General features: G+C 38.7%; 2 protein-coding genes and 1 long non-coding RNA gene across 6 annotated transcripts in view; 2 read left to right on the forward strand and 1 right to left on the reverse strand.

Annotated features, from left to right (window-relative positions):
• LOC124131661 (E3 ubiquitin-protein ligase rnf8-like) overlaps positions 1-6,283 on the forward strand; it is a 28,108-nt gene extending 21,825 nt beyond the window's left edge. The window contains exons 4-7 of one of the 2 annotated variants that reach the window (XM_048393685.1): positions 1,957-2,036; positions 3,306-3,725; positions 5,009-5,536; positions 5,636-6,283. In XM_048393685.1, the coding sequence (XP_048249642.1) occupies positions 3,311-3,725; positions 5,009-5,536; positions 5,636-5,919 (1,227 nt within the window). In that variant the 5' untranslated portion in view covers positions 1,957-2,036; positions 3,306-3,310 and the 3' untranslated portion in view covers positions 5,920-6,283. The remainder of the gene's footprint in view (positions 1-1,956; positions 2,037-3,305; positions 3,726-5,008; positions 5,537-5,635) is intronic. The other variant, XM_048393684.1, reaches the window with a different exon arrangement.
• Positions 1-27,407, forward strand: part of LOC124131659 — a 49,611-nt gene that overhangs the window by 15,803 nt on the left and 6,401 nt on the right. Inside the window, exons 1-2 of one of the 3 annotated variants that reach the window (XM_046495090.2) lie at positions 25,085-25,270; positions 26,759-27,181. In XM_046495090.2, coding sequence (XP_046351046.2) covers positions 26,764-27,181 — 418 coding nt within the window. In that variant the 5' untranslated portion in view covers positions 25,085-25,270; positions 26,759-26,763. Of the gene's footprint in view, positions 1-25,084; positions 25,271-26,758; positions 27,182-27,407 lie in introns of those variants that run through there. The other 2 variants (XM_046495088.2, XM_048393669.1) reach the window with 2 other exon arrangements.
• LOC124131664 lies at positions 10,878-18,694 on the reverse strand. The gene is made up of 4 exons (XR_006860692.2): positions 17,884-18,694; positions 17,391-17,565; positions 13,891-13,986; positions 10,878-13,133 (listed from the first exon to the last, which is right to left on the reverse strand). It is a non-coding gene; the product is annotated as an uncharacterized LOC124131664 (long non-coding RNA).

A 27,407-nucleotide genomic window follows, 5' to 3' on the forward strand; every position in this document is an offset into this window, starting at 1 on the left:
AACCACTCGAACTATTCCTTTAACAAGCAAGTCGGTTATTCCCCTGGAGTTAATGCAGTAGTAGTAGTAGTAGTAGTAGTAGTAGTAGTAGTAGTAGTAGTAGTAGTAGTAGCAGAACCAGCATCTTCCCGAGGCACTGACTTTTATCGTCAGTTTACTCTCTCGCCTCGGGAAGATGCAGAACCAGTAGACATGGTTTCTGTTGTTGATCTAGACCCAATAGCAGAAGTAGTTGATGGAGTAAGTTGTTACGCCGATTTTAGCGACATTCAAGCCATGTGACAGTTGGGGATCATGAGTTACATGTGGAGGATGTGAAAGTTCATTCTTTTGTCTAACAGACAAACGTAAGGAATTAGATCCAGCACTTCTTGGCGGGTGGTGATGGTGAAATGGGGTTTAACATCTTCCCGAGGCAAGAGAGTTAACTGACTTTAAAAGTGCAGTTTCCACCCTTGCCGAACTTGGCTTGTATTCCTGGGCTCGATGGTAGCGCCACCAGTGGCTTTTACGTGTTATGTCCCTTCTAAGGCTCTCCTATGGACCAATCAGATTCCACCTCTCGTTTCACTTGCATTTGCTTCAAAGATAATGGAGGCGCGCATGTAGTAGTAGTAGTAGTAGTAGTAGTAGTAGTAGTAAACGTCCTTGACAGTAGTAGAATATACAGCAGAATCAGTAGACGTGGTTTCTGTTGTTGATCTAGACCCAATAGCAGAAGTAGTTGATGGAGTAAGTTGTTACGCCGATTTTAGCGACATTCAAGCCATGTGACAGTTGGGGATCATGAGTTACATGTGGAGGATGTGAAAGTTCATTCTTTTGTCTAACAGACAAACGTAAGGAATTAGATCCAGCACTTCTTGGCGGGTGGTGATGGTGAAATGGGGTTTAACATCTTCCCGAGGCAAGAGAGTTAACTGACTTTAAAAGTGCAGTTTCCACCCTTGCCGAACTTGGCTTGTATTCCTGGGCTCGATGGTAGCGCCACCAGTGGCTTTTACGTGTTATGTCCCTTCTAAGGCTCTCCTATGGACCAATCAGATTCCACCTCTCGTTTCACTTGCATTTGCTTCAAAGATAATGGAGGCGCGCATGTAGTAGTAGTAGTAGTAGTAGTAGTAGTAGTAGTAAACGTCCTTGACAGTAGTAGAATATACAGCAGAATCAGTAGACGTGGTTTCTGTTGTTGATCTAGACCCAATAGCAGAAGTAGTTGATGGAGTAAGTTGCTACGCTGATTTAGCGACACTCTAGCCATGTGACAGTCGGGGGTTAATATGAGTTACATGTGTCAGTAGCGGGAGTGGAGGATGCTGCGAGCTGAGCGGGCTTGTACACCGCGAGACTGAATGTAACCTAAAATGTGAACAAGCTAAATTATTATTATTATCGTAGTAAATGTAGGCATCAGTAGCAAGAAGTAGGATATATTGAAGTCATACTTCTAGTTGAGGTATGTAATCGGAGCGCACTTTGATCACAAGTGTGAATTTGACATCAATTCTGTAATACTGTGCCACGAAGAGTTACCTCCCTTACAACAATGGCGACTGCTTGCTGGCTGCACTTGAGCTGTAGGAGATGTGTTCTTTAAGTCACCTCACAGTGCGTCAGAAACAAGAAGCACAATGTTTAGTTTCACAACAGAAGCCAAAAAGGCTACATTTTTGTCACAAAAGATATATGACCAGTTGTGTTTGCATATTTACTTATATGCATATATTTAAGAAGTGTGAGTAAGTTGGGTTTTACACTGATAAACAGGATTTCAGTTGCATCGCAGCGGGTCATATGCATGTGAGACTGCCACTCAGTGTACGGACACGTACAACGTCCTATTATATTGACCGTACCGCCCCACTGGTGCACACGTGACAGGTCACAGGTGGTGATGACACGTGACTGCTTTCATCCGGGTTCGTGCGTCTTTCTACTTTCACTTTCGCTTTACAGTTGTCGTCATGTAACTTCGTAGTGAAGGAGAAGACAGGCGTCTCGAGCTGACCACGTACACAAAATCAGATAGTGTAGAGGTCAGTATTTGGGAAACTGTAAGGTAACACGGTTGTAGAATAGGAGTACCACTTGCTGACAGTTGCTGAAATACGTACTAGCTAAAGATAGTCGCGGTTGTGTGACTGGCATCGGTCCAGCGCACCCCAGACACTAACAGCACTGCGCATACTCTGTGTCATAAATCACAAGGTCATTCGGAAATGCCATCACCTGCACCCCAGACACTAACAGCACTGCACATACTCTGTGTCATAAATCACAAGTTCATTCGGAAATGCCATCACCTGCACCTACATCGAAACACATATTCGATATCACTGAAACCACAACTCGTACATCTCACAGACATCTGACTGATTTAAGGCAACGCTATTTCTCAGGGCATTATCATTTGCAGAAGCCGTAGGCCTTACATTAACTGCCCGGCGAAGGAGGGCAGTTGAAAAGACCGAGGACAACATATCCGTCCATATTCCATAACATATAATCAATATATCCGTCCATATTCCATAACACATAACCAACATATCCGTCCATATTCCATAACATATAATCCACATATCCGTCCATATTCCATAACATATAATCTACATATCCATCCATATTCCATAAAATATAATCAATATATCCGTCCATGTTCTATAACATACAATCGATATATCCGTCCATATTCCATAACATATAATCAATATATCCGTCCATATTCCATAACATATAATCCACATATCCGTCCATATTCCATAACATATAAACAATATATCCGTCCATATTCCATAACATGTAATCAATATATCCGTCAATATTCCATAACATATAAACAATATATCCGTCCATATTCGATAACATGTAATCAATATATCCGTCCATATTCCATAACATATAATCAATATATCCGTCCATATTCCATAACATATAACCAACATATCCGTCAATATTCCATAACATATAATCCACATATCCGTCCATGTTCCATAACATATAATCCACATATCCGTCCATGTTCCATAACATATAATCCACATATCCGTCCATGTTCTATAACATACAATCGATATATCCGTCCATGTTCCATAACATATAATCTACATATCACCCATATTTGACGTTCCATACGTCCATTCATGTTCCATTTCCATGAATGTTTTATGGCCATTTTTAATGACAAATTGCATCATTTTCCTTAAATCTCAATGTAAACGGAAATTGAAATAGCTTCAAAGGTGTCTGTGTATTTAGTTCATTCAGTTGGGGATTGTAAGTATAATATCTGTATTTTCCATCCACAGACAACATGGCGGCTAGTGCCACTGCAGGCAACAGATACCTATCATCGACTGGTTTGTATATCGTAACCTATGTTGGCGACGTCACAAAGGCACAATCAGATGGTATTGTTGTCAGCGAGGGGAAATCATTTCGGGGAATGGGATATGTTGCAAAAACCCTTGTTAGGACGGACTCAGAATTCGACACAAATCGCAACAAGCTGATTCAGAAAGAAAAAGCCAATTTCACACCATGGAGGGTGTACACAACTGGGAAGTGCGCCAAGTTCCTATCGGTGTTTCATGCTATTGTCATACCCCGGGGAGAGAAAGAACCAATCCAGGAGTGGAAGGGGAAAATGGCCTCATTATACAAGATAATACTCCAAGAAGCTGAGAAGAAGGGTATCCGTATCCTGGCGGTACCTTTACTAGGGTCTGGTAAGACAATAATCTGAGACGTATGGGGATGTGGTGATATGTTTCTATGTGTTTATCCTAAATGCCCGTCTCGACCCATGACAAGTCTCCATATTTGTTAATTTGGTCTCGTTCAGCATTTCAATATCCCCATATATGCTTGTCTAAAGTGGCATGTGTGTTTAAGGTACCATTAATCAATTTTCGATTTGACTGGGGGCGGTCGGGTAGCCTAGTGGTTAAAACGTTCGCTCGTCACGCTGAAGACCCGGGTTCGATTCCCGACATGGGTACAATGTGTGAAGCCCATTTCTGGTGTCACCCACTGTGATATTGCTGGAATATTGCTAAAAGCGGCGTAAATCATACTCACACACTCACTTGATTTCGACTGTAACATAAGCCTGGTTGAATATGAATCGCTGTCAAATTGCGATGGTGCCAGCTGCTCCTTAACGCTGAAGTGATCTGTCCCTTAAAACTAAAACTCTCCACGCTACAGTCATGCGTCTGTATACATTTGCAGGAAAGGTGATTGCGCTTTCCATGTTAGGTTGCACATCATGTATTGTGCGGGGGCACTGGTGGCACAGTCGTCAAAGCCACCGCAATTCTTTGTGCAGAGTTGCGTTTCATGGATACCCCAGAACTATGATTGTGGTTTCGAATCCCGGCTCACCCCGATTATGTTTCTGGGTTTGTCTGCACCATTCCTATGCTCTTGGGTTTCTCAGAAGTGGTAAACGTCGGGCTTTCCTTCCTCATTAAGCTGACACGCCATGATATAACTGTAATACTGTTAAAAGCTGCGTTAAACCCAACATACTCACTCATAAATAATTAATAAATCAACAAGGTTTGTTTTCCTTTTTAAAAGCAATAACTATGACTTTTGGATGCGAATGTAACTGTACATGCATTTTATGGGCAACAGTATGCATATGTTAAGTAACCTACGTATCCTATGCATACATGAGTGTAGCAACACTGAGAATTGGAAATTTTTGTGATGTTTATTTGTTGTTTAACGCCACACTAAGCACTATTCCAGCTATATGACGGTGGTCTGTAAATATTTGAGTCTGGACCAGACAATCTAGTGATTGACATCATGAGCGTCGATCCACGCAATTGGGATCGATGACATGCATTAACCAAGTCACCGAACCTGACCGGATCGATCCCGTTAGTCTTACGACAAGCATAGTCGCCTTTACGGTTTTGTGATGTACATGCTTTTTGTAAACTAAACGTTTGTTTGACAAAAGCCAAAGCCTCTGAATTGTCTAATTGTTTTTTTCCAGGTAAAATCAAGGTAAAACCAGCAGACGCTGTTGAGGTGGCAGTCCACGCTATGTTCTCTTATAAGAGAACCTCTCTCTTCAAGGTACTGCTCGTGTCAAACAGAGAGGACATTGTGGATCAGCTGGCTACTCAGTGTGCCTACACCAGCAGTGTGACAGGTGGAAAACCCCTTTATCAAAGACCTCCACCAAACATTAAAGCGGAACGCCCGCTTCCACAACCCCCGTCTTCAAACGCGAAATCAAAATCTAAACTTGGTGGAGGAACCGATAACAGTTGTTCAAGCCTGAAGAGAAAGAATGGAGACAGATCAGAGAGAACACATGAGAATGTGGTGAAACAAATGAGACTTGCTCCTCAAAGACGTAATTATGAAGAGGAAGATGGGGATGAAATTAATGATGATGATGAGGAGGAGGAGGACACATCAGAACAAGAAAATACTGGGAGACATGTTGGTGGTAGAATAGGAAACCAGGAACAACCTAGAAGAGAACTTGCAACAACCTCAACTGAGAGTGCGACAGGTGCGATATTTTACACATTTATCAAACATTTCTTTTAATTAGAAAGATAGCGTGTCATTAAATGTTCATACATAATATGTTAATACACATTTGTTTCAGTTTCTGCGCACATACCTCGACCATCATCCCAAGAGGATGAAATGAAGGAACAACTCTCCTGCCCGGTGTGTTTAGATCTGTTCACTGACCCGGTCATATTGCAGCCCTGTTGCCACACTTTGTGCAGTGAGTGTGCGGAAACCATCCGATCCCAACAAAGCTCCTTCAAATGTCCTATGTGTATGGCTGTTGTCCAGAATGGCCCACTTCAGAGGAATTTTCACTTGGAAGGCACGGTGAGTATCTACAGACGACAGCGGAAGATAAGCAACAGTATGAACTAGTGCTGGCAAAAATGTTGGTGTGACTGGAAAGGTTATGAGATAATCTACACTTAATAGGAATAGGCTTGGATTGTGATGAATTTCAGTCGGACATACAAATACTACAATGGTGTCTGTCATATACATGATATACGATTACAATAATACTTGTTCATTATATTACATTGAGTAAAAACGCCTGTCTACATGTTATTCATATATTTGTGTGCTTGTATATGTGAATCATGTAAACTGACGGGTAAAAGAAAGTTTATAAAAATGAATTTGACCAAAGAATTACAACGTTATCAAAACGTTACTAGGCTGAAAGCAGTGTCTGAAACACTGCAAACCTAAGGTCGAAAACACAAATATGATACCCATATAAAAAAACAACAACATCACCATCGAATAAGCAATTCTTGCTTGTTTTATTTTTAGCCACCATCAAACATGGGTGTATACTTTCTTTTGTCTGCTAGTATATATTGGTTGGTTACGTTAGCTTGTGTACTTCAATAACGCAATAGTAATGCAAAGCAACACCGCAGAATACAGATTACAGTGCACACTTTGAATAATGTGAATGTAGTGTTGCTTTTGATTAATTATATTTACATGACTTTATTTAATACACTGTATACCAGTATATGGTTACTTTTATCATATAATGGGCAGGTTTCTCGCCAGGAAATGTCAACGAATAAAAACGATATCCAGATAGAGATGCAAATATCAATGGTCAAGCAGGGACTACTTTCTGTGTTTACAAACAAACATGGCGATCGAGTCAGAATTAACCATCGGGAATCTGGAGAAACTACTGGGATAGTTGCTATCATTATCAAAAGAATAGTTTAATATACTGAAAATAAGTATCATTTTGACGTACCTAAGTTTTGGCAACTTTGGAGATATACTAGTACATTGCGAAGCAATTTAGCGAGGACGCTACATATATTGTCAAGCTAAGGCTCGCTAAATACAATGTTTATTCCTAATACAAGATATTTACACTCCCTAAACACACTCGCGTGAAAACCTCTATGTACCAAACTACCGTCAGTATAGTGACTTTTTCTATTCACTTTTCTGATTCTTGCTGCACATCATGTATACACATCATGCAACAACCAGGCATTGTTGGGAATAAAGTGATCAGCATGCCCCTCTGTCCATCTAACTTTTAAGTTGTTTTAAATAGCCTAAGATGTAATAAGCATGTTTTTAATTAAATTTAACAAAACACAACCTAGAGATGCTATTTATCATTTAACTTATATTCAACATTGTAAGTTGAACTTTATATCTGGTCATAAAGTACACACATGACTCACAGCACTTTACACACGCTGTACATGAATTGATTAATTCTCATTTCAAAGTTCTCAAGCGAGCAGAATGTATTTTTTTCATCACTTTTTAGTACATTAAGAAAATGTTTGACGCGAGCTTCATTTAGTCTCAGTAAGTTATACATGTAGAACTTTCTCCAATGTACATATGTATATCATTCGATTATTAAGGGCAGTGACCAGTTTTTCTGTCATCTGGTAGATCTCACATATCCTTGAGTGTTTAAACCATTCGCTGTAACATTAAGCTCCTACTGCTTTGATTGTATATACTAGTATATAAAGCGACGAACCCCTTTCCATGGTCATAAGAAATCTCTGTTGTGAACAGAGTCCATTGTGCGATCCCGAGCGTTTCATGGGCATGTGTTTGTCATAGTTCTAAAATCACTATTAATCCATAATTATAGTGGTCATATTTCAATAATGCGTTTTGTATTTTTCTCAATATTTTATCTTACAACTAAGCCAAACCTATATATATTTCTGTAGATAATGTCAGTCAGTTGCCGTCCATGACTCTGGATACCTAACTCAGTCAGCTGGCACAGCTAGGGTTGTGCCCCAGGCTGTAACACGCATCTTCCGGAGGCAAGAGAGTTAACTGACTATAAAAGTCCCGTTTCCATTCTTGCCGAACTGGGCTGGTATTATGGAGTTAGAATTTGGCTGGACTAACGAGTCTGTGCATAGTCCAATCAAAATCCGGTTCGTGTCATGCATATTTCGGTCGATTGCAGGACTTGCAAAGCGTGTGCACCGTCAACTCGTTGTCAACAGATATTTAACTAATCTTTTTCATGTTAACAATCATGGTGCTCACGTAATTTGATGCACTTCGCGATGTAAGACCCGTTTGATCACAATATAGATCTTGATTATCGACCAGAACGTCTTGCCTGGGCGCCGCCATTTTGTTTGAAGCCAATGCAAGTGAAACGAGAGGTGGAATCTGATTAGCCCATAGGGGAGGCATAGAAGGGACGTAACTCGTAATAGCCACTGGTGGCGCTACGATCGACCACAGGAATTCCAGCCTAGTTCGGCAAGGGTGGAAACTGGACTTTTGAAGTCAGTTAACTCTCTTGCCTCGGGAAGATGGTAACATGCTGTACATGGCCAGACGCACCATCAGTTTAATATCAGATAGGTAGGAATATAAAGGATATTACGGTTTGAGTGCACTCCGTAACTATGGAAGAACTGCAATTTATACACCAGGCATATGGCACATTTAGATCATAGCTTCAATATTAGGTGACTTACGCATTCTACAGAAGGCCTGAGTCCTTATAGTTTATAGGGAGTCCAGTGGCCGATACTTCACTCTGTCACGAATAAAGACTTCAAGGGACTCAGCAGTCTTATCTCTGTTTTAAGGTAAGATAACATTGTTTTCTTGTTAAACTCTTCTTGCCTTAGACTTATACCATATTATATGCACCCCACTTTATCTTTCCATCGCTTGATATCTTTAACAATAACTTATATTTCATTTATTCTACCACATAACAACTTGATTGTTAATTGTATATGTGTATATTTCAATATTAGTAGATTAGTTCACTGGTACAACCCTACATTACATAGCATGAGAAGGAGTACATAGTGGTAAAAACCCGCGGGTAATCTCACGTAAATACCGTCTCATGCAAATATTGTCTATCATTTGGTTAAGCATTTATTGCATTGAAATTATACAGTATGTTAAATACATTCGTATGTAAATACATCAGTAACGCTAGAATGCCGTAAATGTTAACAATTCCTGTATGAAATGCCTTAGTCAGAATAACATAAAAATCTTCCCAGTCCTTTACTATACACAAATCGCTTTTTGTTCCGTATTTATTAGAACAGTCTTGTTCAGAAGCGTTCCAAACAGTCGCTATCAATTCATGTATGGTTGTCAATTTTATATTTGATGTTATAATTCATTGACTGCATCTTTCTTGTAATGTATTATTGTTTGAATATATCGCTCTGTATGAAATTTCACTCTGCCATGAATAAAGACTTCAAGGGACTCAGCAGCCTTCTCTCTGTTTCAAGGTGATAGCCGAGTAATCAGCTTTACCAAGCTACTCTCCTCTATCTTGGTCATTGTGATCTTAGCAACGATCCAACCAAACTACGTCATGTTTATGAATCACTATAAATAATAGTGACACCAGGTGTTAGCATTCAGGTACAAAACATGTAATAATGACATGCAGTGTGTATATGTCGCCCTAAGAGAAAATCCATTTTGTAAACTAAAACATGTACATGGAATATCTGTCGATACTTGTCCTTGACACAAATATTTAGTAATATGAAAACACAAACTATTTTAAGCAAGATAATGAACATAAATAAGTTTTGGTTTTGAAATCTTTATCTTCATAATATGTTACATATTCAACCATTTCAAGTTCCTTTTGTAAATACGAATTTGCATATATACAGGGATATGTGTCAATTACCCTTCACGCCAGCCGTCATATACTGGAATATTGCTGAGTGCGGCGTAAAACAACAAACCAACCAACCCTTCACGCCAAACGCATTACCATATATGGGTCTTGTAAACAACAATAAAGACGAATGCTCATTTCACAAATATGTACACAACACCTGTTCGAGCTGTAAAGAAATGTTAGGGGAGACGTACGAGGAATTGATTAAATATGACATATTACTTATCTTGTTGACATGATGGCTGATGCTTTACCATACAATGACGTTTACACGGAGATTTCGCAACTCTTAACGCACTGGCACTAACTTTTTGAATGATAACTGGATGGAGGGTGCCGCCGGTAGAGCAGGAACACGTGGTGTCATCACTGATTTACAGTGCTCATCTAAGATTTTTCATCACCATCGTGCTTTTCTACGCCCTTTAGAATCTGTTGCAGCAGATATTCGAGGCTGAAAATTCTCTGGCGTTCTTTTAAAAGTTAATGTTTATGTTTCTTAATTTAAAGATATGAATATAATGAATATGCAAGTTACTGCAGGTGCATTTGCTATATAGGTGTAGAATCGAGTAAATGTGAGCGTTTCTCGAATGATGGACACTTATAAGACTGAATCTCGTCGTGTTCACACTCGGTAGGTTACCGTTCTTCATGTCCGCCATGTGTATCCCATGTTTGCTGGTCTTTTGTACACGTGGCGGTTGTTTGTTTGCCACAATCTTGATTGCGTTGCTTTTCTTCTTCATTGAGGTCACCCTGAAGGGGCCTAGGATCGGTTACACACACGGGTACAACGTGTGAAGCCCATTTATGGTGTCTGAATATTGCTGTCCAGATATTGCTGGATTATTGCTGAAAGCGGCGTAAAACCATACACATTCACTCTTCACTGCGGACGTCAAACCAAGTTCAGGCATATCCAAATCCGAAGGAAAGAGGTATGCATGCGCAACATGGCCTTCGACCAGCACTCTTGACAAGAGCCATATATGCCAGTCAATATGATTCTAATGCCTAGCTCAAAACGCAAGATTGTCTCGAAATATTGAAAACAAAAAGAGAAAATTGTGACTGAACTTTGTGTGAATGACATGTAGGTCTAACTAAGTTACTTCAAAGAAGACACAATTACCTGGAACATGTTGAAAGAATAAAAAACAGGTAATTTTCACACGTTTTTTAATTGTTGAAAGTTCATTGGGAATGACAAACATTGGGGTGGGCCTGGTAATGTTTAGGGTGAGAATGATATTTCATTATCATGACAAAAATGTTTAAAATCTCAAGTCTATAATTACACTAATTACAATTAGATTCCAATGAAGACGATAGCTGGAAACCTTAAGTACTTCAAAGTACTTCTAATGAGAACTTAATTAATTTTGAATACATTATGAAAGCACACAATTAATTAATTATTATATGACATCATTTTCTTAGCCACAAAATGTAAACACTACCTACATATTCAATATCTCATTTCCATTTCCTATAGTCATATTATCAAGACTAACAAACAACTAAACTGTAATAAGGGTATTTTACCCCGGGTCTTTTGCGATTTTTCTGAAAAGTTGTTCTGTTATTCGCAGCGCGCATGTGGAGAATGGGAAATCATTGGAATCTTTCTATCAAACTTAAGATCGTTGAAATACAAGTATACACTGTTATATCGTGGAGACGAATTTCTAGCTCTGCATCCGCAGACACAATGCGCTATCTCTGGTTCATAGTTGATACAGTGAGTATTGTTGCATCAACGTGCCCTTGTTAGAAGGTTTAAAGCAGATTGTGATGAACATTTTCACATTCTCCAGCTACGCACGAAGGGAGATACCGGTATGTTGCTGGGTCAAGCAAATGTACCACAAAACCACAAAGACTAACAATAATTCATAATCCAATGAAGGAAGGACTTTCTTTACATTCACAGAAACTATTTGAAAAAGATAATCATTTTGATCACGTGGTTACAATACAGGTAATACCTGACAGTCAGGTGACTGCGAGTGGTTATATTTAGAAGTGACCTCCATCAATAGCGCTCATCTTCCCGAGGCAAGGGAGTCACAGCAAAAAAAGTGTAGGTTTCCGTCTTCCGTCTTCCGGAAACCTTCCAGATACCTACCCATTTTGGATCCGACCCGGATACCTTCCGGAAACCTTCCAAAAAAAATGTCAAAATTTGGGTTGTGCATTTTGTTCAGTTAAGTGTGAAACACATAAAAAAATTATCTTGAAAATACCAAGAAGTTTGAAGGTTACTGAAGGTATCTGGAAGGTTTCCGGATGCAAATTTTCTTCATGTCTTGTTTCTACTTATTAATGTTAGCCTGTGCATATCAGATAGCTGTTGTAATATTCTGTGTTATTTTAGTTGTAAATATCCTCCTAAAACTGAGATCTGTGGGCATGCATTGTTCACAAGTTTGTTTCGAGACATGGGTCCAATGTGTGAAGCTTATTGCTGGTGTCCCCCACCATGATATTGTTGCAATATTGCTAAAAGTGGCAAAACAGCATTCTCACTAAAAACAAAGAAGGAAAGTCATTGGCTATGTGCTTTGGCATTTCGCCCTGGTGAGATTAAAAGATTAGTTTAGAACGGTATCAGTACTTGTTATATCTGGACAGTGTAGTTTCATGGGAACATGAAACAGAATACAATTGTCCCAAATTGGTGCATAAGACTAATGGCATCCATAGAAAACACCTAAATAATGTACAGAAAAAAATATCAATGTCTTTTGTCTACTAATGGGGAACTACAACTTTTGTTAAGTGAGCTGTATTTATAGTATATATACATTCAGGGCATAAGTATATTTTATATTTGTTCAGCACCTATGTTATGGCTGATCAGTATTATATATCTTTATGCTAATGAAGCAAAACAAATAATGTTTTTGGGAGAAAAAAAATCTTGTTCATTGATTTTATGGCATTTCTTTGGTACATATCACAAATTGAAATTTGATCAAGCAAGAAGAGGAACAAGCATAAAGTAAACAGTGGTGTTTGCAAGGCCTTACAGAACAGACACTTCAATGTCATTTTCTAAATAAACAAATTAGTCAAATCTCAGAAGAATTTCATGGAAGAAGAATATCTAAAGTCAATTATGTTTCTGCAGTAAACCACAAAAGTCATTCAGATTTGTATAGTTAGCGTCGGTGTACACAACCTGGACATAGTCACAGTGCTTTGGCATAAATTCATTCAGACTTGATTAGTGTCATAATATAACCACCTACAGTCACACTGATGTGGCATTATTCATTCAGAATCATCACTTTCTGAGGTGAATCTGTTGGTTGATATCGGGAGGATTGTTCATCACCAGGCGAGTCCCTTGTCTGATTTGTGTGAGCAAGATCTTCTGAAATGTAGCTGGTGTCAGATTGTGAAATCCAGGTACCTGAAACAATTCATAATATCTTTAGAAACTTGTTATTAAAAAAATATGAAACACACACATATTTACAAATGTTGTTTTCTCGAACAGTGAGGTATTGACAATTTATCTTGCAACTGATATTTAACCAATCTTTGAACATGTAAATAAGCCATTGCAAACAGAAAAGTGTTCAGAAAATACAAAAATGTATCCGGTCTTCTAAAACAATACCGTAAGCACCACAAGGTTCACCTGAATTTTGCTTGAATGTTTGCATTACATCAAAATGTAAGGAAGGGTAAACAAGACAATGCAAAACTAACTTACATAGGTTCTTATACATAAAAACAGAACTATTCATAATAATCAAAATACAAGATAATGAGCGAGTGAGTTGGTATAGTTTCATGCAGCTTGTTAGCAATATTCCAGCTATGGGCTTCACACATTGTACCCATGTGGCGAATTGAACCCACTAGGCTACCCTAGCACACCAAATACAAAAGAAAGTACATTAGGATTTCAGACAATAGATATTCTCTCCAAATTCATTAATTCATTATTTGAAGCTATATTGAAATTCAAATTTTGACAAATTAGGATGAGACTGTAGAAGTATTTATCTGCTAAGCCCAAGAGATGCAACTCTGCACATCAAATTGTAGTGCCTTTGATAATAGGACATCTGTGCCCACAGCGATAAGGAACAAACTGAAGAAATATTTGCAAAATAACCATATGAACCAAACAGAATAATTTCAAAATATTTATCACTCACTGTTTCTCTTCTCTTGTTCCCCATTGCTTCTCTTCTATGGTCTTTCTTTGCATTGATGCTGCACAGATGACTGTCTCTTTTATTCATCCGGACATTCTACAAACATAAGATGAACACGCACTCATCCACTGCACACACTACCTAACACATCGAACCGCATTACAAACCACCCTCAATCTAAACAAGGCTCTCACTCTAGAAGCAATACTAAACCCACAAAATAAACTAGAAAACTTCAAGGCCTTAGGCGTATTCTCAATAAAAACGGAACTAATAAAACGCATCTAAAAACACAATAACCTACCAAATCAAAATCACAAAAACAAACAAACATCCACCATACCCAGCTCCCTTAGTTCTCCTCCCCAACCCCATCAGCATCAATTCCAAATCTCAAAATTACCAAATTCTATATAAGCAACCCCTAAAGCCCCCTCTTGGGTTGCACATACCTCTTTCGCCCCTTTCGGAAACACATTAAATGGCCTGGCCGGCCCGTGTGCGAAATACGCATCAGTCGGAAAGCGCATGTTAAATCTCCAAAGTAAGTAAGTAAGTAAGTAAGCTTAGTCAGTTGTGCATTTACAGCCACACTGACTGCTATTCAACTTATCAAGTCAGTTTACTATGTAACATGCTTCTGGGGACCAATGAAATGTATCTTGCTGGATGACAGTTTTTTCTATTTTATCAGAGATCAGAAATAATAATAATGACGGTTTTGATGTGCATTTCTTTGTCGTGTTCACTAGGATGATTAGTAGTGATGGTATTTGAATTATTAGACACTATTTATTCCAAAAGAGGAATAGGGTTGGTGAAGAGGCAAAGCTCATTTGAACAACATATACAATTAATAAACAGAAACTGTACAAAAAACAGATGAACTGTACCTACTGTTGAAACTATCATGATGCAAATTTTCACTGAATCAAAGTCATATCTTTTCACGACCCAGACCAGGCTGTAGTGATTTAAGTTCACATAAAACTTGCTAATTTCAAATGACCCATCCTGCACTTATGATTTGGTTTGGTTTGTTGTTTTATGCCGCACTCAGCAATATTCCGTCAATATGTAAATAATCGAGTTTGGACCAGACAGTCCAGTGATTGACATCATGAGAATCGACCCACACAATTGGGATCAATGACATGCATCAACCAAGTCACCGAGCCTGACCGCCACCTGGTCGCGTTAGTCAACTCTTTAGACAAGCATAGTCACCTGTTACGGCAAGTATTGGGCTACTTTATATTTGTGTGTCCAAATTACGTCATTATTAGAAATAATATGTATTATTATACACATGAATATGATATAAAAAGGGCAAATATGGTTGACAATATGAGCATTGATCTAAGAAATTGGAGCGGAATTGTAAATATTCACCTAATGAAGGAATAAGTATATACTCCGAAATGTTGTTATCCTCATAATAAAGAAGTTGACATCAATAATTTCCTCCTTTAAGTCCTTATGTGTATCACTTGTAAATGATTTTCATAGACTTCAGGAGTATATCTGTGATATATGTGTGCACTTAAATAAATCACTGCATCCTTACCTGGGGCAGGAATAGATAATTTGACAGAAACAATAGTCAAATTTATAGCCAAATACAGGTATTTGAAGATTTTCAGTTGTGGCGACACCTGCAGTGAAACCCATACAGTATTTGATTTGTAGTAGTAAACTGTTCTAGTATTTTCTGTCTGTAGCTGTAAAGAAGTTCTAAAATTGTAGCGAGCCCCTGCTCAGACATTAGGAGGAGCAAGATGACATAGATATTAACCCATTTGTAAAATGTACAGCCTGAAGTATGTTTGTTGCCACATATCAATAAAATAGTTCCATATTGGCTGATTTATTTCTTGTAATGCAAGGGCAGAAATAGCATCAGTTATTACTGACAAATATCTCTTGTAAAACCTTTCAACATGTTCAAGTGACACATCGAGGGCCATTGTGAAAAATTGTGATCTGACAGCACCATGTTAGGATTCTTAAATACAGTTTCAACTTGACATTGCATACTTTAAACTTTAAAGCGTATAATCTATTCACAATAAGTTAGCTGCATCTGCCAATCAGAGTCGGCGAGTAAATTGGAGTAGGGGGCTAATTTCTAAGGTAAACTTGTTTCAATGTTTAACAACTATTTGTGTTTGTATGAGATGATGTGTGTTTAATTCCATATATTTTACTTCAAAGCATGTTATCACAATAAATTGAGTCGCGTATAGGATAAGTTGGAGTAGAGGCTAATTTCTAATGTAAACTTGTTTTAACATTTCACAATTATTTGTCTTTGCAAGTCATCAATCCAAGTTTAATTTCATTTATTTTACCAAGGTAAAAAAAAAATAAGATGTCATTTTCGTCAAGCAATAATTGCCATTTTCACTTTCGGCAAGTATTTCGCCAATCAGTGCCGTTTTGCTAAGGTGTCGTTTAGCTATAACCCGCTTATTGCACATTATAATTTTCAATTTATAATCATTTTAACCAGTGGAATAAGTAAAAAATGAAATAAAAAAACATATAAAAAATAAAGGTGCTTTCATAAACAAGCTCTTGTTATAAAATGCGCAGCCGCAGGCAATATTTAGTAAATAAAACATCTGAGTCGGGTCAGATGTTTTAAGGCGAGTCCGGTGCAACTCGCAAAAACGGCACCTCAGCAAAATGTCACTGATTTCTCGGACGAAAACAGCACCTTGTTTTGGCAAAAAGGGCTACTAATAGTTGTCTGTTATCTGGAGACATTCTTGTGATGTTGGGTCCTGGCAGAAAGGGGATACATATATATGAAATTTCTATAAAATTACTATTTATTTCCTACTTGCTAAAATAAATATGAAATATATAGTATACCTATAGTCCAGTTTCTTGACATTTTCGCCAGACTCAGTTTCAGCTTGACATTGAGCTAATCTGAGTGAAGCTACTTAAAACCTCAAAGCATTGTGATCTTTCAATGATCCTTTAAAACTAGTAGAGGCTAATTTCTAATGTAAACTGTTTTTAGGTGATTAACATTTCACAATTATTTGTGTTTGCAAGTTTAATTTCATTTATTTTACTTCAATGAAATCAAAGCATGTTATATTTTTATAATAAATTTAGTTGCATCTCTAAATCAGAGTCGGCGAGTAGATGCTAGTTTCTAATGTAAACCTTTTTGAACATTTCTCAGTTATTTGTGTTTACAAGTGACCATGCAAATTTAATATCATGTATTCGGGCATGTTCAGTACCAAGGTAAAATAAATAACAAGGTGCTGTTTTCACCGGGCAATAGCAAGCGAGGTGCCGTTTTCGCTATATAGTTTACCCTCTCTTAAAACAAGCATAGGTTGATGGGGACCAATTCCAACACTGAATCCCCACATGAGTGGGTATGGTATTACGCTGTTTTTAAGCAATATTCCAGCAATACCACAGCAAGGGACACCTGACATGGACTTCACACATTGTACCCATGACAAGAAACGAACCTTGGTCTTCAGCACTTCAACCACTAGGCCACCCCATCACAAAAATTCCCAACATGATAAAGTTGGCACCATGGTATTCTTCAACAAGTTCAAGTGAAAATATCCATATCTTCCACTTCAATATGTTCAGTGTTGCAAAACTTCTGTCATTTAATTTGTTCTTGATTCTTGACACCTGCAAAAGTAAGTTTAGTCTATTAACCATTCTCACAGATTGGTGAGTACCACAGATTGCTTTGACAGTATGATATGAACTAAGAAAATGAGTCACATAAGAGTATCTAGTTAAAGGAATATAAGTAGGCAAACATATTTCTACATCATATACATTAGCAAGGATTAACATAAGCATGATAAGCATGATAAGTTAGGTAGATTGCTTATCCTACAAAAATAAAATCACACATTTACTAACATATATAAAACTGAATAAGTAGCTTACAGATGATAAATAACTTTAATACGTGATCAATATTATTCACATATTCCCTACCTGAATCAGAGACCATGTAACAGTCTATATGTAATATGGTCTCTGTCTGAATATGTCACGTCTTCAGCTCCCTGCATGACATCAGCTGCAATCGCCAATTTTGACGAGGTTGTGAAACATTTCTGCTGTAGGAATATTACGTCCGCTGGTATTTCCCTTGTCACACTGTCTTATCTAGGCATGGTAGGCAAACACATATTCCATACACGACGTAGGTATACTTCCTAATACACACTGTCGAAATCCCCGCTGCTCCCAATATGGCCTGTATGAACTGTAATCGGCAAACCTCGTCTCTTTCCGTAACTGCTTCTGAAATGACCGCTCGTCATTCGTGACCAACTCGTGTTATTCCGGGACAAGCAAGTCTACCCATAATTCCCTGTATGGCCGAGGGCGCCATTTTGGCACACAAATGTAAACAAACACTCAAACCTCGTGTAATCGATGTACACCGTGATGCTTGATTGCGATATGCCTACCTCGTGTATCAATACATTGTTCTCAATCACCTCTAACACGGAAATCCCGGTCGAAATCCATCGTATTTCGAAAACTCGATTGACAGCCGAAGGAAGAGCAGCTTGCGGATGCCAGGTACGAAGCAGGGCTTCGAGACATAATGTTCCATGATTTCTATACATAGATCTTATGGAATGGATTGATTTAGATATTTACCTGATCTCCATGTACTTCTGTAAACGTCTAGGCCCTTTTAGTTTTGTTGTTTTCGGAAACCTTTTGTTATTATTATGATCAAGTGTTTGTTGTGACATGGGATTTGGGCTTGCATAAGAGTTACAGGTGCAGGACTTTTAAGGGTCGTGTCCTTATTCTCAACTTAACGCTGGGATTTGATAATATAGGGTTAGTTACCAAGGGTATAAATCTGGCATAGTGCATGTCATACAAAACGTGGCATTCAATTACAATCATGTGTTGCCACCTGAACCACCTGAAAGTGAGATATGGATTACATAATGACAGCTTATCAATCTATAACAAATTCACACTGAAACTTTGAAAGGATTAAGACAAGTTAGTTATTTTCTGTTTCAGCATGTTCAGGGTTTGTGGGGAGGTTCACAGACATCCTCAGGGAGGATACGAAGTAATGAGTGAGTATTTTTGTGTGTGATAATTACAAACTACATGTATTCATCATGGTATATTTCAATGCAGTGTGAAACATCACAATCACAATATTCGAGCTCTGTGATTGCAGCCTGTAAATAATTGAACATGGACCAGGCAATCTAGTGATTGTTATTATCAGCAAAGATCCATGCCCTCAGCATGCTCAGAGTATGATGACAACCTAGTCTGATTAGTGTTTGGATGTTGTTTTGTCGTTGTGTTTGTGTGTATGTATGAGTGTATTTAACTTAAATCATGAATCTTATACTTGTTTCTCTGTGCTTTGACAATGTAACCCAAATTTCCTTGGAAATAATAAAGTGCATGTCATTTCTGAACAAAGTGTCATATCAAGGTTAGATCTCTGTCAAAACAGTGCCATTGAATAGCCAAACAAATAGCCTAGAAATAAAAGTAAATACTGCATTGCATTAATCTGCATTTCAAGAAAATTTAGCAATAATTCATGGAATGATATTGACTTAGTGAGGATCTTTCTGCATTGTCGAACAAGTTATTCCCTATGTAATGTATGTGTTGAATGACCCTGACTTTGTTGTCAAAATATTGTTTTGACATATGTTAAATATGGGGATAAGTGTCATCTCTGAATTGTTATAATTAGGGCAATTCTAAGTCACAACTGGGGTCTTTTTATTTGAATCAAATGTACCACATTTACAGTTTTGACATTTCTGTGATGTGAATGGAACTTATGTTTGTAGAATGTCCGGATGAATAAAAGAGACAGTCATCTGTGCAGCATCAATGCAAAGAAAGACCATAGAAGAGAAGCAATGGGGAACAAGAGAAGAGAAACAGTGAGTGATAAATATTTTGAAATTATTCTGTTTGGTTCATATGGTTATTTTGCAAATATTTCTTCAGTTTGTTCCTTATCGCTGTGGGCACAGATGTCCTATTATCAAAGGCACTACAATTTGCTGTGCAGAGTTGCATCTCTTGGGCTTAGCAGAAACCTTTAGTCATGGGTTCAAATCCTGGTTCTCCCCGATTATGTTGCTAGGTTTGTCAGCGTTATACACATGCTCGTGGGATTCATCAAATACCTGCATCACTTAGGGCTTTCTTCCCACATCAAGCTAACAGGCAGTAATATATCTGGAATACTGTTCAAAGCAGTGTTAAACACAACTCACTTATTTAACACTGCATCCAGCAATAGATTGGCTATATGACAAGGATTGTAAATATATATTTTCCCATGTTGATGAGTTGAAACAATCACTAAATGACATCTCTTAAAATGATTCCCACTCCCAGCAGTCTATGCTTGCCATACAAGCCTAATTAATAGATCAGGTAGTGATCGAGTAGGCTCATTGATCACATGTAATCATACCACAATGTCGTGGGATATTGTCCATAACAGTTATCAGTTTGTCTGGACCGAGTTCATAACATTAATCACTGGTTTGTCTGGTTGAGATTTGAGATGTGATTATCTTAAATGTTTAGCATATAACAAGACTCACATATGATTTTGCTGCCTTCTATATGTAAGTACATGTGGCAACAATTCTTTTTGATTGCTAAAATCTTTGTACATAATGCTGCAGAAACTGAAGTCCTGCTTGAGATCCCTGGGTGAGTGCTCCAGGTGGACAATCTAGAAGGACCAGACAAGGGAGTACTTAACAGAGAGTGCACCCCTTCAGATATCAGAGGTGATTTGCAGACAGCAATGACGAGGGTCCTGTTATTTCAATGGAGGCCGACCGAGTAGTTGTATGCCAAATGGTACTGGGACACACAAAGGCTGGTCTGGCTAATGTGAGAAGACCAACCAATGCCAAGCTGGAGTGGGATCCTTCCAGGACATTCAAGAAATTCTTGTCTTGGGCCATGTGGTAAACACTTGAAAGGAATGATAAATGGGACTTATTGTCTTTCAATGTGGACCCAAACACCAAATGGAAAGTTCACAATTCTACTAACACAATGCAGCAGAGATAGTCCAACTGGCATACCCTCATCCTGGTTCCTGTTCATCCATAACAATATAGAAAGAAAAGGAGGATTGGGGGAAAGTAAGTTCTCTGAACTGGTGAACATTATCTATAGGAACTGTCAAGCGAACAGTTATCACACTCTGTTATGAGTATTGAAGAATAGGATGAAATTGCATACTGCATCAGGAACCATCATGTGAACACTGTTCAGTGTGCGATATACTATAGGCATATGAATAAAAGAAATTGATAATTTGATTGTTGCTTATGTTTCATTTGCCAGCTGTGTAAATGGGGATGTTTCATGATTTTGCCTCAGTTTAATAGCCACACTTATCTTATGAAACCATGCATTGCTTGGGCATCTCAGGAATAAAGAACACTTGTTTCCTTAGCTCTGAGAACGTCTGATGACACATTGATCTGTTATGTCAAAGGTCAAAGTCACAACCAGACAAAAAGTTTGTTTGTGGTCTAAGTCTTCCTTTGGGGAGGGGTCGAAGTTTGAAAAAGGTCGTGCGTGACCTATATATACTATATTTTCCCCTAAATTGCCTTTTCTGCAGAAATCTTTTATGCATATACTGGTTATATTATTTTCATATTTTTGTCAATGATATGTTGAATTCTACCAAAGGACTGCATATTTGGTTTAAGTGCTGGATAGCTCTTTGAAATGTTTTTGAAATATTTATCACTGATATTGAAGGTCAAATTCACACTCTAAAGTGACAACTCATGAAGGGTTGAAGTGTAAGATCAAGGCAATAGTGAAGGGGTCATTCATAAAGTATTTCTGCTATTATAACTAAAATGCCTATTTCTGGAGATATTTGTGAAGTATTAAGCACGTAGTTGTTATATTATTTGAATACACATATATGAGCAGTGGTAACAACCCCAGTGTCAAATTAACTCTCAATCTCTTTTAATAAAAGAATTCACAGTAACTGAGGAAGAGCTCGCTGTAGTATAATAAAACTAGGGTGAGGCAAATTTCAATGAAGTTAGCATTTTTGATATAACAAGTACATGAACCGTTACAAATAGTCTTATTATCATCTCACTAGGACCAAAGGCCCAAGTGAGCACATTGTCAATGACTTTTTCTTTTTCTCAGTACAAACTGGAAGTTTGGACATGAAATTTAAGGATATCATTATACGAGAACTGATGTTTGTTCATCAAATACCATTAACATCTGAAAAGAACAATACAATGTATATGAAATTGAACACTCTCTAAAAATGTTTTAGGAGGATATTTACCATTAAAGTAACACAGAATATTACAACAGCTATCTGTTATGCACAGGCTATCATTATTTACAAGAAACAAGACATGAAGAAAATTTGCTTCCTGATACCTTCCGGAAACCTACCAGATGCCTTCAGCAACCTTCAAATTTCTTGGTATTTTCAAGATATTTTTTTTTATGTGTTTCACACTTAAGTGAACAAAATTCACCCCCCAAATTTTGACATTTTTTTGGGAAGGTTTCTGGAAGGTATCCGGGCCGGATCCAAAATGGGTAGGTATCTGGAAGGTTTCCGGAAGACGGAAACCTACACTTTTTTTGCTGTGAGTTAATTGACTATAAAAGTCCAGTTTCCACCCTTGCCGAACTAGGCTGGTATTATGGAGTTACATTTGGCTGGACTAACGAGTCTATGCTTAGTCCAATCAAAATTGCGCCACGAAATCGAAATCCGGTTTTTGAACTGTCGGGCAGGATTTGCAAAACATGTGCACCGCCAACTCGTTGTCAACAGATATTTTCTGAATCTTTTCATGTTTTTAATCAAGGTGCTCACATAATTTAATGCACTTCACGATGTAAGACCCGTTTTATAACAACATAAATCTTGATTATCGATCAGATCGTCTAGACTGGGCGCCTCCATTTTGTTTGAAGCAAATGCAAGTGGAACGAGAGGTGAAATCTGATTGGTCCATAGGAGAGCCTTAGAAGGGACATAACTCGTTGTAGCCACTGGTGGCGCTACGATCGAGCCCAGGAGTTCCAGCCTAGTTCGGCAAGGGTGGAAACTGGACTTTTAAAGTAGAGATGATTATGGAAATGGTTTTGTTTATCAGTAAGTGGCAGAGAGAAGGATACAGTTAATAATCATGTTCATTTTTATTCTAACTGACAACCAGGATATTAAACTATGATTAGCAAGGGGAACAATGGAGTAGGGTGGTAGGTGTTCATTATGACATCGAATTTCAAACGCAAGGAATAAGACCCAGACTTTCTGGTCTGTGGACACTGATGGGACTAAATCTTGGCGTGTTCACATTGGATAGCTTTTTTTGAATCATTTATGTTCACCATGTGTGCTCCACGTTTGTACGCGTGGCGGTTCTTTGTTTGTTGTTGAACAGTTGTGTTCTAGATATTTGACGGTGGCCTGTAAACATCGAGTCTGGATCAGACAAACCAGCAGTTGATGTCATGAGCGACATCCAACACGGTGTGGGGAATGATGACATGCAATAAACCAAGTCGCCGAGCCTGACAACTCGAACCATTCCTTTTACAAGCATCGGTTATTCCATCGGATCTCATGTAGTAGTAGTAGTAGTAGTCGCCGAGCCTGACCACTCGACCCATTCCTTTTACAAGCATCGGTTATTCCATCGGATCTCATGTGGTAGTAGTAGTAGTAGTAGCAGTAGTAGTAGTAGTAGTAGTAGTCGCCGAGCCTGACCACTCGACCCATTCCTTTTACAAGCATCGGTTATTCTATCGGAGCTCATGTAGTAGTAGTAGTAGTAGTAGTAGTAGTAGTAAAGGTCGTTGACAGTAGTAGTAGATGCAGCAGAACCAGTAGACATGGTTTCTGTTGTTTATCTTGACGCAATAGCAGAAGTAGTTGGAGTTAGTATAATTTACGCTGATTTCAGCGACACTCAAGCCATGTCGGGGATTAATATGAGTTACATGTCGCAGCAGCGGGGGAGACCCGTGAAGATCCGGGTTAGAATAGGTCTTTAGCAACCCATGCTTGCCGTAAAAGGCGACTATGCTTGTAGTAAGAGCCGACTAATGGGATCGGGTGGTCAGGCTCGCTGACTTATTTGATACATGTCATCGTATCCCAATTGCGTGGATCGATGCTCATGATGTTAATCACTTAATTGTCTGGTCCAGACTCAAATATTTACAGACCACCGTCATATAGCTGGAATATTGCGGTGTGTGGTGTTAAACAACAAACAAACAAACAAACAAACAAAAAGTAACCACTCGAACTATTCCTTTAACAAGCAAGTCGGTTATTCCCCTGGAGTTAGTGCAGAAGTAGTAGTAGTAGTAGTAGAAGCAGAACCAGCATCTTCCCGAGGCACTGACTTTTATCGTCAGTTTACTCTCTCGCCTCGGGAAGATGCAGAACCAGTAGACATGGTTTCTGTTGTTGATCTAGACCCAATAGCAGAAGTAGTTGATGGAGTAAGTTGTTACGCTGATTTTAGCGACATTCAAGCCATGTGACAGTTGGGGATCATGAGTTACATGTGGAGGATGTTGCGAGCTGAGGGGTCTTGTCCACCACGAGACAGAAGGTAACTTAGAATGTGAACAAGCTAAATTATTATCTTTATCGTAGTAAGTGTAGGCATCAGTAGCAAGAAGTAGGATATATTGAAGTTATACTTCTCGTTGAGGTATTTAATCAGAGCGCACTTTGACCACAAGAGTGAATTTGACAGCAATTCTGTAACACTGTGCCACGAAGAGTTACCTCCCTTACAACAGTGGCGACTGCTTGCTGGCAGCACTTGAGCTGTAGGAGTTGTGTTCTTTAACAAGTCACCTCACAGTGCGTCAGAAACAAGAAGCACAATGTATAGTTTCACAAAAGAAGCAAAAAAGGCTACATTTTTGTCACAAAAGATATATGACCAGTTGTGTTTGCATATTTACTTATATGCATATATTTAAGAAGTGTGAGTTATTTGGGTTTTACACTGATAAACAGGATTTCAGTTGCATCGCAGCGGGTCATATGCATGTGAGACTGCCACTCAGTGTACGGACACGTACAACGTCCTGTTATATTGACCGTACCGCCAACTGGTGCACACGTCACAGGTCACAGGTGGTGATGACACGTGACTGTTTTCATCCGGGTTCGTGGGTCTTTCTACTTTCACTTTCGCTTTACAGTTGTCGTCATGTAACTTCGTAGTGAAGGAGAAGACAGACGTCTCGAGCTGACCACGTACACAAAATCAGATAGTGTAGAAGTCAGTATTTGGGAAACTGTAAGGTAACACGGCTGTAGAATAGGAGTACCACTTGCTGACAGTTGCTGAAATACGTACTAGCTAAAGATAGTCGCGGTTGTGTGACTGGCATCGATCCAGCGCACCCCAGACAATAACAGCACTACGCATACTCTGTGTCATAAATCACAAGGTCATTCGGAAATGCCATCACCTGCACCCCAGACACTAACAGCACTGCACATACTGTGTGTCATAAATCATAAGGTCATTCGGAAATGCCATCACCTGCACCCCAGACACTAACAGCACTGCACATACTCTGTGTCATAAATCACAAGTTCATTCGGAAATGCCATCACCTGCACCTACATCGAAACACATATTCGATATCACTGAAACCACAACTCGTACATCTCACAGACATCACTATGTCACTGACCTCCGCCATACATTGTATGTCACTGACTCCCCCAACACAGTCTGTATGTCAATATCTTGCTCGTAACGACTCGGCGTACATGGGCTCACACAAAGGGTAACATCACATCATATATCCCTCAATATGCCTTAACTAATGATGTATCGCGCCTGGAAGGGAACTGCCTTATACCCCAACAAGCTGCACTTAGATTTCTGAGCAGGGTAATATATCCCTTATACTCTGCGTCGAAGCATCAAACCGCACGTTGTCAACCTCGGATCAATCGAACGTCTTTTTTGTATATATCAATTTGTTATAATTCTTTTACAGTGACATATAATCAATATATCCGTCCATATTCCATAACATATAATCCACATATTTATAATTCTTTTACAATCACAGATTAAAACATTTCAGAAAGATAAATTCGTTGTAGCTGTATCACTCGGGGTACATGTGGTTTATGCGTCCCTCGTTAGGTTTTATGCCACGAGCCGGAGGCGTCAAGTTTCATATATTGTAATGATCACCTTGCAATTGAGATGGCTCACGTGTATCTCCAACAGGCAAAACATTCCGCGTGTGTCACGCATTGGTGACTGATATAAGGGTAACGCTTTTTTTCAGGGCATTATCATTTGCAGAAGCCGGAGGCCTTACATTAACTGCCCGACAAAGGAGGACGGTTGAAAAGACCGAGGACAACATATCCGTCCATATTCCATAACATATAAACAATATATCCGTCCATATTCCATAACATATAACCAACATATCCGTCCATATTCCATAACATATAACCAACATATCCGTCCATATTCCATAACATATAACCAACATATCAGTCCATATTCCATAACATATTATCAATATATCCATCCATATTCCATAACATATGATCAGTATATCCGTCCATATTTGACGTTCCATACTTCCATTCATGTTCCATTTCCATGAATGTTTTATGGCCATTTTCAATGACAAATTGCATCAGTTTCCTTGAATCTCAATGTAAACGGAAATTAAAATAGCTTCAAAGGTGTCTGTGTATTTAGTTCATTCAGTTGGGGATTGTAAGTGTAATATCAGTATTTTCCATCCACAGACAACATGGCGGCGGCTAGTGCCACTGCAGGCAACAACTACCAGTCATCGACTGGTTTGTATATCGTAACCTTTGTTGGTGACGTCACAAAGGCACAAGCAGATGGCATTGTTGTCAGCGAGGGGAAATCATTTCGGGGAATGGGATATGTTGCAACAACTCTTGTTAGTATGGACTCAGAGTTCGAAACAAATCGCAACAAGCTGATTCAGAGAGAAAAAGCCAATTTCACACCATGGAGGGTGTACACAACTGGGAGTTGCGCCAAGTTCCTATCGGTGTTTCATGCCATTGTCACACCCCCGGGAGAAAAACAACCAATCCAGGAGTGGAAGGGGAAAATGACCTCATTATACAAGAAAATACTCCAAGAAGCTGAGAATGAGGGTATCCATATCCTGGCGGTACCTTTACTAGGTTCTGGTAAGACATTAATCTGAAAAGTACAATGTAAAGGGATGTGGTGATATGTTTCTATGTGTTTATCCTAAATGGCCGTCTGGACCAATGACCGACATGTCACGTCTCAATATGTAATATTTAATTTGATCTCGTTCAACATTTCAATATCCCCAAATATGCTTGTCTAAAGTGGCATGTGTGTTTAATTTAAATATTAGAGACAAAACCCTTTCCTTAATCTCAAGAA

The sequence above is a fragment of the Haliotis rufescens genome, unplaced genomic scaffold, assembly GCF_023055435.1.
Source record: "Haliotis rufescens isolate VD_foot unplaced genomic scaffold, xgHalRufe1.0.p SCAF_1, whole genome shotgun sequence".
Lineage (NCBI taxonomy): Eukaryota > Metazoa > Mollusca > Gastropoda > Lepetellida > Haliotidae > Haliotis > Haliotis rufescens.